The sequence below is a fragment of the Mobula hypostoma genome, chromosome 15, assembly GCF_963921235.1.
Source record: "Mobula hypostoma chromosome 15, sMobHyp1.1, whole genome shotgun sequence".
In the NCBI taxonomy this organism is placed as follows: domain Eukaryota; kingdom Metazoa; phylum Chordata; class Chondrichthyes; order Myliobatiformes; family Myliobatidae; genus Mobula; species Mobula hypostoma.
The window spans coordinates 25,087,553-25,100,634 of record NC_086111.1 but is presented as its reverse complement, the minus strand read 5'-3'; the positions used below and the strand labels follow the sequence as shown (position 1 = coordinate 25,100,634).

General features: G+C 36.0%; 1 protein-coding gene across 2 annotated transcripts in view; it reads right to left on the bottom strand.

Annotated features, from left to right (window-relative positions):
* Nucleotides 1-708: 708 nt before the first annotated feature.
* Nucleotides 709-13,082, bottom strand: part of edem1 (ER degradation enhancer, mannosidase alpha-like 1) — a 41,322-nt gene continuing 28,948 nt past the window's right edge. The window contains exons 9-12 of one of the 2 annotated variants that reach the window (XM_063067867.1): nucleotides 11,256-11,329; nucleotides 6,558-6,654; nucleotides 4,082-4,267; nucleotides 709-3,547 (exon numbers count right to left, since the gene is read on the bottom strand). In XM_063067867.1, the coding sequence (XP_062923937.1) occupies nucleotides 3,458-3,547; nucleotides 4,082-4,267; nucleotides 6,558-6,654; nucleotides 11,256-11,329 (447 nt within the window). In that variant the 3' untranslated portion in view covers nucleotides 709-3,457. The remainder of the gene's footprint in view (nucleotides 3,548-4,081; nucleotides 4,268-6,557; nucleotides 6,655-11,255; nucleotides 11,330-13,082) is intronic. The other variant, XR_010020422.1, reaches the window with a different exon arrangement.

The window sequence follows — 13,082 nt, the reverse complement described above, 5'->3', positions numbered from 1 at the left end:
CCATTCCATCATGGCTGATTAATTATCCCTCTCAATCCATTCTCCTGCCTTCTTTCTCACCTGTAACGCTTGACTCCCTTACTAATCAACAATCTATTAACCTCTGCTTCAAATAAAGCCAATGACTTGGTCTCCACAACCATCTGTAGCAATGAATTCCACAGATTCACCACTCTCTGGCTAAATAAAGTCCTGTTTTGTTACAGTTTGTGAACAAATCAATTAAAAAGATCAATGGTTACATCAGGTGAAATATAGGTGATTGCATTTATTTCTCTCCAAGTCTCTCACTATGAGACATTACGCAAAGAGCTGGTTAAAATTAAAACTGCAAATCACATTAGAATAATTCTGCAAGATAAATATATCTCATTTCTTTGAAGTACTGGACAAAGCAAACGGATGTTTCAATTAGCTATGGTTGAAGTTTGGATGTTAAGTATTGATATCCTGATATTGGGTAACTTGGAAGACTCTGCTTTAGATCAACAATAAGGTACAACCGTAACTCCTTGTATTTATTTGTGCAGTTGGTGAAAAATATATTTCAATCTTTTCCTTCAGATATTTCAGCAATCTTTGGATACACCATTCAAAAAAGCCTGCTACTTTTATTCAAAAGGTATTAGTGAGATTAGAAAATATAGAGGATATGCAAGTAAAGGCTTATTTATTAGGAAGAACAAATGCAACAAAAAGAAATGGCACTGAATCTTTATTGACTTCTATTTGGTCCTTTGACACTTTAATACCATTACTTATTTCTGGGAAAATAAAATTTTTACAATTTTCTTTTATACAAGTGTATTGCACATTGATTTTGGTAAACACTGATAGTTCAGCATTGTCCTTTACATTAAACATCCTGCTTTTGAGTAAATACTATTATCTGTAAGAAAACAATGCTCCACACGTAATCTTACCAATATCTTAAAAAATGAGGCAGATCTCATGTGCTTCAGAACCATCTACCATGGCACTCTGATTGGTCACATAGAAATGGAAATCATCTAAAATGTTAAAATGCAGGCCATCCAAACACATTTGGCATCATCATTGCACACATAACTGAAGGGAAAATCTTATGTAATTGTGTCCTAATCAGACTTCTCTTACTCTCACATAAATAAGTGTATAGGAATCTGGAGGAATTCCAATGATTGCACAATGGGTAATACCATGTGATTGATAAAATTGAAATAGCAGGTAAACTAGAGGATCATCCACATAAGCCAAGGAAAGGAACAGGTAAACTTATAACTGTAACGTTAATATATTACAAAGAATAAAGGATATCATTAAGTGAAGTTTGCAAGTTGTTAGTGAAGAAAGCAAGCAAGGTGGGCCATTATCTCACTCGCTTTCATCTCCAGTCTCATTTGACTTAGCAAGGAAATACTGAATAGAAATAAGATCCTTTATCTTCGAGGAGGGTGAGGGGCATGTGAGTAAGTAGAGATGGACAAACTAAAGGGAGAAAAACAACACATGAAAGCAGAAGCAAAGATTAGTGTTTGGGTTGGAACAATAATAAGAGAAAGAACAGAAGGAAGGGTTGAAAGCATGGCGGAAGGAGGGTGAGAGTGAGTGTAGAAGAAAGCACAGCAGTGAGAGGGAGCAGGGCCAAGCAACTGACTATGTTGCTGAAAGACAAGCCACTCAAATGTTTGGAAATGCCAAGATTGCGCAAATGAACATTACATACAGTATATAAGCGATGTTAGCAAGAGATACCTGATGAAGATCTGTCAGAAGGTGTAAGCACAGACTGGAAATAACAAAATGCTGTATCGTTTCACGACTGATGTTTACCCTATTTATTCCTTCACTTCCCCTTCGGCCGATCTGGATGCCCCAAGTCAACATCCATGCTAAGGCACATCATCATGAACTACACAAATGTTCCTTAAAATGTTAACCTTCAGCTTCTAAATCCATCAATTCAGACACTGAGTACCTTCATCCACTCTCTTCTCCAACCAGTTTGGAAAAGCCAATAGGTGTGCAATGATTTTCTAATAACAGAACAGAGAGAAAATATGCGTGTGCACACATGCACACACACAGACAGAAATGTGATGCAATTTAATTTTGTAATTTTAAGTAAATTATTCAAATACATTGTAAATTTGGAAATAACCAAAAGGGAGTTTGCTAAGTGTAAACAAGTGCTAATGGTCCATCCTTTGTTGAGGAGATTAATACATTTTCCACTGCAATAGCCAAGTGCATTTCACTTTAACCATCCCCATCCAAGGTCAAAACAACAGATACAAAATAGGGATAATGATTCAGTAACTGTCCATTTGTAAGAGGTTAACGCTCATCATAGTGTGTCTGACAGATTCACTGTTGATGCAGGAAGCATAGAATGTGGTGAAGTTCAAAATCAGCATTTATAATTTGTCAAAAGACCTAACAAGTTTCTCACAGCAAATGTTATCAAAATGAAAGCCAACTATTTTAAGCTGGCCTTTAGAAGGTATCATTCTGGAACTGCAGACAAGACTATGAAATGATCTGAATTTCAGACCTCTCAAACTGATCTGCACCAATGTGGGTAAAAGTAATGAACAGAAAGTAAGGAACATATCCCAATGCCTTCAAAAAGTAAAGTTGTGGATGCTTTCAATCATGTTGTAGCAACAAATAATATGTCAGCTGTTTTTGTATTTTTAAACAAGATGTAAAGCATCTTTACTTTCTGAATACAGATCACATAAAATCATCCACAAAAATAAATTGTGATATGGTTAATGAATATGATTATGGAACATTTCATTATAAGCAGTCCTCAAATCAGCCAGGAACAAAACCATCTAATTAATGTACATGGAACACACAAGAAAGATAACAGAAATCAACGTTGTTTAATACCCAGACAGACATGACACTAGATACTTCAGTTAAATGCACTGATAGTTTGAAGGCACATTAGCCAAATCCAGAGTTGGTTATACTCTTTTGCTGGAGACACTCAGCACTACACCAGACAAACTGACTAATGCTCTTTCACAGTTCAGTTCTTCATAGCGTTGGGTTGATTCTTACACCAATATGATATATATGCATTAGTATAAATTTGGATATTATGTTCAATGAAGCTTTCTTATTTCACACTGTTGCACATTTAAGACAAGGGAATTACAAAAGTGGATTTAAACAAATATCTAGCACAAATTTTTATCTAGACAAATGATTAAACATATGCCTTCATGGAAGACACTCGCGCATCAAAACCCCACCTATTTTAACAAAAACATTTTCCCTTGCATTGAAGCAAGATGCATATGTAATATCACTATTCCAGAAATGAAATTACATGTCTTAGAAAAGCTTTGAGAAGTTTTAAAAATCTTAATAAATAAATGTTAACACATTTATATACAAAAAAAATCAAAGTTGCATAGCTGTAGGTTCTGTCCCTGGACATCTGTGCATTAGAGATGAGGTTGTTTTAAAGAAGTCCCACCATCTGGTCAATCTGCTGCATGTAAACTCCCTTTAAAGGCAACGCGTATCTTCTCTCACTGGGGACTCTGCTGCACTGTGGAGGTATTTTCAAAGCAATTAATTTTCATTACAACAAAATGCAAAACAAAAATATCCTATTTTGATTTAGAATATAAATATGAGGTGGCCTGCAAATAAATAAATAAATGTTATTTTCTGCATGAAGATCACTATTCAGTATCTTGTTAAAAACAGATTAAATGCATGGTACATGATACAGCAGCAACTTTATCTCTTCCAATCTGTGTATGTATGTGATGTAAAGAGAATGCCCTTAACCAGTGTCAATGTAGCCATGGAAATGGATATATCACTAGAATCCATCTCCCATGCACTTGCCAATCCCTTACCATAACCAGAAGAGGGATAGTGACAAAAGTTATCATAATGAATCTATGAGAGAGACAGACCATTCAGCACAAGCAAGGATACATTGGCTTTATAAATAACACTCATCACTGTATGTGCTAATTTTGAGACACAGAAGTGCCACTGGTCTGGTACAAATTTCAACATTGTCCAATTTGTAGACTTTTTAACAAAATCATATACAGCTAGTCTGACTTACATTGATGCTGGAGTTAGCAGGTCTGTGGTCCAGCGTACTGGAGGTACCCACTGTACCTTCTTCTTTAGAGGTGGCATCTTCCCAGGGTTTTTCTCTGAAAAGTTTATCTACTGGCAAAATATGCCCTTCTGTTGTGAAAAGATATTTGCTCCCTGATCTGTGCAAAGGGTTGTCTTCATCAAACAGCTGTTCATTCATTCAAAACAAAGACAAGATTAAAAGTTGATTTTATCTAATCCATTAACATGTGAACAGCAACACAGTCTGATCTAAACAGATATATTCAGAAACAGCTCAAGGAACAATTTCAAATATATTATCATACATTATTAACATACATCAAAAGCGAAATTACTAAATTCATCCTTTCAATGCAAGGTTAAAAGATGCAGTAAATAATTGTATAAATTGAAGCAATTTCCACAAGATTTCACACAAGAAATCATTATGAAGGTTGAATTGGAAACCTTCTAAGGTCATACAGGGAACTGATTAATTTGAAGCAAGAACATGCATATATATCTAGTTGTTCAGCAGATCTCTGGGTTTTTAAATTATAAAGGAGTCAAGAAATAAGAGGTTAACAGCAGTAGGAAAGTTCAATGAGGTAAATGATTGCACATAATCTTATTGAATGACAGAGCAACAAGGGTACGAATGGCCTATTTTTGCTTCTATTTCATAAAACCTAATTTCACACTACATGAAAAAATCTGCAGATGCTGGAATCCAAAGCAACACACACATAATGCTGGAGGAACTCAGCAGGTCAGGCGGTATCTATGAAAAAGTGTGTTTATGGAAGAGACTCTTTTCCATAGATACTGCCTGACCTGCTGAGTTCCTCCAATATTTTGTGTGTTGCTTTCACTATAGCTTGTTAGATGGAAGTGAGATTTGCATGTCTGAAGTTGCTGACGGCACAAGGTTAGGTAACAAGAAAATACAGGCAGAAGAAGAGATTGCAAGTAGACTGCAATGACAGATAAATTTAAGTGACAAAGTTGTGACAAATGGAATTCAATATAGGAAAAAGATAATTCAGTTTGCATATTGAAGATCTAAGTGTTAAGTTCTAAGAAGCCACTACTTCAGATGAGCAGAGGTTTAGGGTCTTGTACTAAATTTTAGGGCACAGTTATATGGTTAACTGAGCCCTTTTATTGACAGGCTGGAGCACAGAAGGATACATAACTATGCAGAGCTGCCGTATGCCATCTGAAGCACTGCAGTCATTTCTGGCACAGTTCACTTGAGATGCATTAGATCCGCAAGCAGCACAAGGCAGATTCACCAGAATGACACTTAGACTGGAAGGTTATGTTATGAACACAGGTTACACAGACTAGGCTCAAAATTTTGAGAAGATGGAAAATTACGGTATGATTGAGATGTCCGCAAGCAATTTAAAAAGAACCATGAGAAACTATTGTCATGGTGAAGAGACAGGAAAATGTGGGGGCATGATAAGCTGTGGTAGCAAGACAGTGAAGTACTGGAGTCCTATCCAGAATCTTGACTACTAATCAATGGTTAAATCCCACCAGGCAGCTGGACTAATATTGAATTTAACAAATAGATTGAAAGGTAGCATGGCACAGACAAATTGCTGTAAAATCCATATGAATCACCAAAGCCCCTGACGAAGGATACCAGTTCTCATCTGATCCGTTTTGAGACTCTGGAGCTAAGCAGAGAAATTGCCAAAAATCCACTCAGTTCAGAGGCAGTTACAAAGACAAGCAATCAAATCCCTCTAAGCAGTGGCACCCATACCCTACAACAGAGAATCATTCCAAAAATGAGAGATAAACCACTCTTAGTTGACAACAGTAAGGTGCTTTACACAAAGGATAGAGACACAACTTATCCCAAGACTTACTTGAAAAATCTGCATAAATCCTCAATTTGTGACTTTGCATACTGGCATGCATCTAAACTTACAAGTCTTATCATGCAGCAAAATTATTTCAAACTCAAGTTTTTTAAAAAAAAATGTTTCATTTGTGCATGCCATACCTTTGAAACACTTACGCCAATTTTTTTCTACCAGAAATTATGAAGTTCTCTTTTACAGTGCAAGTTTCCAATGTAAACTTGTCAGTTTGCAATTACAATGTTCCATCATTGACAAGATTAGGGGTTAGTTTCATCTCTCTCTGATCTACAGCTGTTTCTCAGTTACAAACTACATTTCAGACAATTCCCCATGACGATTTAGCAGACAATAAGATAATCGAATGACCCAACACAGAAGTAGGCCTATTATAAACAAGTTGCTTCTTTGAAATTACAATTTAATCAATCCCACACTCCCCGGCACACTCCATTTTCCATTCTAGTATTCATCCAATTATTTTTCCACTGAATTTGCTTTCAGCACCAGTATTCCAGGTTACAACTGGCTGCATTAAACAGTATTTTACTGCAATAACCAACTACCTTTATTAAACAAATTACTAAAAAGGTAACGTACCAAATATAAATATTTACAGGTCTCACTGAGAAAGAAGCTCTCCATTCGGTCTTCCTTTGACTTGTCTATTACATGATGAAGTGTAGCATAACCACACCTGCTTCCAAATAAAACAGCCAACAGTAACTTAAAGTGCCACAATATGTCATATAACACTGCCTAACAAATTTTTCAAGTGTTGCTTCCTCAGAAATATTCTGTGGTTGATAGACCACTTGAAACGGAACACAAACATAATTTCAGACTACTTGTATCACATAGGAATTTGGAAAAACAAGAAATTTATTTTAATTGGATATAATGTATTTAATTGTGTAACTGTGCTGACGCTTTGCAATAGTTTAACTAAGCTAACGATGTTTTGTTGATGATTTTCATTTGTACTCAGTGTCTAAGGCTTCTTACTTAAGTGCCCAACAATAATCAGCCAGCATTGATGAATTCCAGTTGCCCTGATACAGTCCCTCCACGACCGTAATGTCCAGGTGAAACCTTTCACTATGCTCGCCACTGATAGTGCCAAGATTTGCAAGGAAGGATCTAAATGGGAATGCAACAAATGTGAAGAGCCTAAGTTTTGTCTTGGTCACCAATTTTATACCCAAAACAGAGCTCATAAGCTTTCTTAATAAGAGGAGTTATGCTCCGTCTTTGAGATTTAAGTGTATACTCGTCACAAATATAACAGAAAGTATTGTGGCTATTGCAACATTGGGAAGACATTTTGTTATCAATACTCCTGAAAATATAATTACTTTATTACGAGTACATACAATATGCTATGTGCGCAGAGTATGCACATCACCATGATTGCAAACTGATATACATGTAACACAATGCATAGAATAGTGTGTGTGTGATGCTTTTACAGTCTTTCTAAAACCTGATCTGCATTGCAGCATCCGCCCTACCCAAGTATGCCCAAGCATTACTGGACAAGACAGAAACTTTTCAGCCTACATTGTGGGCAATATTTTAATTAACTTGTATTATGAATTGAAATAACAAATATAGACGATTACAAAATAAACAGTGCGTGATAGGGAAATTCCATGATGATTTTCATGATCAGCAGTCCAAAATCCATAATATAGTCTCAAAAGTATTCAGAAAGCAAAATCTTTATCGTCCAGTGTAACCAATCAAATAGCAGAAAATCAGAACTGACAACTGGCCTGCCTTGTTACCCTTTGCAGTCACAAGTATCAAAAGAATACCAATCAATAAAAACTACAGATATTGGAGAGCTAAATTAAAAACAGAAACCGCTAGAAACACTCAGTACTTCAGGAAACATCCATGAAAAGTGATTTAACTATTCAGGTCAGACCTACAGGCAGCTTATGTTCCAAAGATCTGTTACCTAACCAGTGCCAGAATGTAGAATACCTTATAGAGAAAATGTTGAAATCAAATGGAAAATATAATAAGTATCAGGAAAAACAGTGTGGTAGGAGCAAGCAGGAGGTCCCAAGGATAGGAGATAAATTTAAAGAGTCCCAATGAAACAAACCTGGAACCAGAATGAGATTAGCTAAGCAGTTGGCAACAATTCTGTATTGATTTAGAAAAAGTAATTGGGTGAAAAGGGATAATCAATACAACACAAATCCCAGGAGAACACAACCAAATTAGAACAATAATTTCCGAGGAATAAGTATGCAGAAAAGTTTTGCTATAAATGTTTGAAAATAGTGAAGAGCAAGTGCTAAAATGAATTTAAGCTATTAGAACAGCAGTACACAAACGTTTTCATAATAAAATAGTAACACAAGAGGCTCTGCAGATGCTAGAAATCCAGAGTAACAAACACAAAATGCTGGAGCAACTCTAGGTCTGGCAACAATTTACGAAGGGTCTCAGGCTGAAACACTGACAGTTAATTCCTCTCCTTAGATGCTTCCTGACCTGTTGAGTTGCTCCAGCATTTTGTATGTATTACTCGTAATCAAACAGTGAAGCTTGAAGTCACACTGCATTACAAGGAACCAAATAAAAGCCACTTTAATAGTGAAAGGGAGACTGAGATTAAATTAAATGAACTTGGAAATTTAAAAAAAAAAGTGAAAATTCAATTATTCTAAAAAGTGAACACTGTTTCTTTCATACAGTACAGTGCCCAAATATGAATAATATAATGAAAGCTTTCAGTGATCACACAAATGTTGGATGACAAGACGCAATGCTGGGCAGATGTAGTTCAAAATGGGAAAAGTGAAATGAAACACTTTGGACGGTCAAACTTGATGGTACAGTATGAAAGTTGCCTCACAGGTGGATAGGGTAGTTAAGAAAGCTTATGGGGTGTTAGCTTTCATAAGTCGAGGGATAGAGTTTAAGAGTCGTGATGTAATGATGCAGCTCTATAAAACTCTGGTTAGGCCACACTTGGAGTACTGTGTCCAGTTCTGGTCGCCTCACTATAGGAAGGATGTGGAAGCATTGGATTTACCAGGATGCTGCCTGGTTTTTAGAGACTATGCATTATGATCAGAGAATAAGGGAGCTAGGGCTTTACTCTTTAGAGAGAAGGAGGAATGAATGGAGACATGATAGAGGTGTACAAGATAATAAGAGGAATAGATAGAGTAGATAGCCAGCGCCTCTTCCCCAGGGCACCACTGCTCAATACAAGAGGACATGGCTTTAAGGTAAGGGGTGGGAAGTTCAAGAGGGATATTAGAGGAAGGTTTTTTACTCAGAGTGGTTGGTGTGTGGAATGCACTGCCTGAGTCAGTGGTGGAGGCAGATAGACTAGTGAAATTTAAGAGATTACTAGACAGGTATATGGAGGAATTTAAGTTGGGGGCTTATATGGGAGGCAGAGCTTGAGGGTCGGCGCAACATTGTGGGCCAAAGGGCCTGTACTGTGCTGTACTATTCTATGTTCTATAAAATCAATGGCAGATTCTTAGCAGCATAGAGGAACAGAGGGATCTTGGGGGTCCATGTCCACAGATCTATCAAAGTTGCTGTGCAAGTTGATAGGACGGTTAAGAAGGCATATGGTGTGCTGGCCTTCATTGGCTAGGGAACTGAGTTCAAGAGCCACAAATTGCAGCTCTATTAAACTCTGGTTTGACCACACTTGGGGGTATTGTGTTCAGTTCTGATGGTCTCATTATAGAAAAGATATGGAAGCTTTAGAGGGTGCAAAGGAGATTTACCAGGATGCTGCCTGAATTAGAAAATATGTCTCAAGAGGAAAGGTTGAGTGAGCTTGGGCTATTCTATTTGAGTGAAAAAAGATGAGAGAACACTTGATATAGGTGTACAAGATGATCAGAACCAATTGGTCAGCCAACGCTGTTTTCCCCAGGTGGCACTAGCTAATATAAGAGGGCATACTTTTAAGGTGATTGGAGGCAAATATAGGTGGACAAAGGTAGGTTTTTCTTTTTACACAAAGAGTGGTATGCGCATGGAATGCACAGATACATTAGGGACTTTTAAAAGATTCTTAGAAAGCCAAATGGATCAAAGAAAAAAATGGAGGGCTAAGTGGGAAGGAAGGATCAGATGCTTGCAATATACTAAGAAATAACCATTGGTATGCCACAGAAGTACAATTCTTATACACCTAAAATTATGAGCTCCTAACAATTTATTGGTTGCATACTTTAATACCCAGCGGGGGAGGGGGAGGACATGTATGAGACAAGGCAAAAGAAAATAATTAGAAACTTCATGATTTATTTATTTCACAATATAGCTGGGTAACAGGCCCCTCCAGCCCAATGAACCCACACTGCCTAATTACACTCATGTGAACAATTTACCCACTAACCTATATGCCTTCGGAATATGGGAAGCAACCAGAGCACCGGAAGGAAACCCACGCAGTCGCAGGGAAAATATACAAATTCCTTACAAGGGCAGGAATTGAAGCCAGGATTCTGGTGCTGCAAGAGTGTTGTACTGAACACTACGCTACTGTGCTGCAGTCAGGATTCATGAGACGTGTGTTTTTATTGGAGGTGGATAACCCTTGGCCATATTACCGGTTAAGTAACACAAAAGCAAAATTGTGCAAACAAGAAAAATCTGAAATAAAAAATGACGTTGAAAATGTGCTGCAAGTTAGAGGGAACAATATTAACAATTCAAATCAATAAACTTTTATCACAGCCTGATAATTGGGAGATGCAATCAATTTAATGGAAGAAGCAAACGGAAGGAAATCTTCAAAATTGTGAAAGTAAGGAGATCCCTTCTTCCAGCATGACCAGCCGAAGGGAAAGGTTGGGTTCTCCTGGTGCAATTGAATGCCTTAGATCTCCAAGTTGTTAGGGAAATCTTCATTAGAGGACAGGCAAAAACTTAACGCAAGGGATTGTGAAAAACATTCCTACATTCTCCTCTCCTTCCGCTCTTCATCATTGCTACTTATTTGTCACTTCATTCAGTTGCATCCATTCAAATCTCTCAGACTCATGAATCTAATCTAGTGAAAAGTAACACGAGTTTATTTCCTATAAAATCTTATTCACCTAATCAAAACCTTTATATTTACAACTACACTGTTAAGTAATCTAAAAGCTAACAGTAGCAATCAAGAAATTTTATCCTGATGGAGCTTTTAAAAGTGATTTAAGAGCAATATTAAACTTCAAAGTTTTTACAAAAAACACCATTCAAGGATGAACTTTATTCACCATACACAGATGAACAATGTATAAATTGCATTCCAATACTGACCTGACTTTTGTGTACTTCTCCAGACTTTGAAGGATATCCATTCCCACATGCAAGTAGAAAGGATTTTTTGTTGCCTGATAAGAAAAACAAAGTGATATACAATCAAAGGCATCAAATCAATTAATGCTGATTCTTCACAGCACAAATTCAATACGGAATTTTTAACTTAACATTTATAAATTGGTTTCCCGGAAAATACAATTCATTGCCAAACTCTAACACTTCAAAGTCCTATGGAAACAATTGATAATGGTCAACATTCCTTCAGGATATAAAATTAATTTTAGTACAAGTGAATTGTTTCCTTTAAATGATTCTGTTTCTATATATGATAATACTCCCTTTAAAGTTTCAGACCCTTTTAGATATTTAGGTATTGTAATTACTAAAAAATATAAGGATCTTTATAAAGCTAATTTTGTTCCCTCAGTAGACTCTATGAAGTATTTATTTAGCAGTTGGAGTCCACTTACATGTTCACTTGTTGGTCGTATTCATTTAGTTAAAATGATGATTCTACCGAAATTTTTATATTTATTTCAGAATATGCCTGTTTTTTTGACTAGGAAGATTTTTGATCGGATTGATTCTATTATTTTATCTTTTATTTGGAATAATAAAAGACCAAGAATTCGTAAATGTCATTTACAAAAATTGAAAAAGAATGGAGGTCTTGCTTTGCCTAATTTTAGAATGTATTATTGGGCTGTTAATCTGCGATACATGTCTTTTTGGTTATACTGGGTTGATAAGAATGATCGGCCAATTTGGGTAGACCTGGAACTAAAAGTTATGAACAGTTTTATTTAACCTCATTATTGGGGGCTCCTTTACCTATGCAATTAGATAAAATTGTTAATTTATACTTATATCCTGTGATTAAGTATTCTTTACAAATTTGGCTCCAGTTTCACAATTTTTTTAATCTTAAAAATTTAAACTTTGTAGTTTAATTTACCAAAATTACTTTTTTAAGCCTTCTTTGAGTGATCCAATTTTTCTACCTTGGAAAAATAAAGGTATTAATTCTTTTTTGGATTTATTTAAAGAAGATAGATTGATGTCCTTTGAACAATTAATTGATAAATATTCTCTTTCATACTCACACTTTCTGCAATACCTTCAAGTTAGACATTTTTTACAAAAATATTTAAGTAATTTCCCTTACATATTGAAGGCTGACCTGTTAGATACTATTATGAGTATGAATGATTAAGGGTTCTATTGGAAGAATTTTTAATTTACGATTACAATGGGATAAGCATCCTTTATCTAAGATTAAACAGGATTGGGAAAAGGAACTTAATTTGACTTTTATGACAGAGGACTGGATGCGGATATTGAAGTTGGTTAACTCTTCTTCGATTTGTGCTAGCCATTCATTGATTCAATTTAAAATTGTACATCGTTATCATTTAACAAAGGAGAGACTTTCTAAAATCTTTCCTCATGTTGATAGTCATTGTGATAGATGTAAAACTGAGACAGCTACACTGACACATATGTTTTGGTCTTGTTCTATATTGGAACAGTTCTGGAAGTCGGTTTTCTCAACAATTTCTAAAGCACTTAAAATTAATTTACAACCTAATTAACTGTGCTTTTTGGAATAGTTCCTCAAAATATTCATGGTATTTCTGTGTCTTACCAACATGTTATTGCATTTGTTACATTGACAGCTAGGAGAGCCATTTTGTTGAAGTGGAAGGATACATCAGCTACCACTTTGTCACAATGGTTCTCTCAAGTGATGCTATGTCTTAGTTTGGAGAAAATTAGAAGTTGAACCTTTGAACCTTTATTTGATTTTGAGAAAAGATGGGGCTC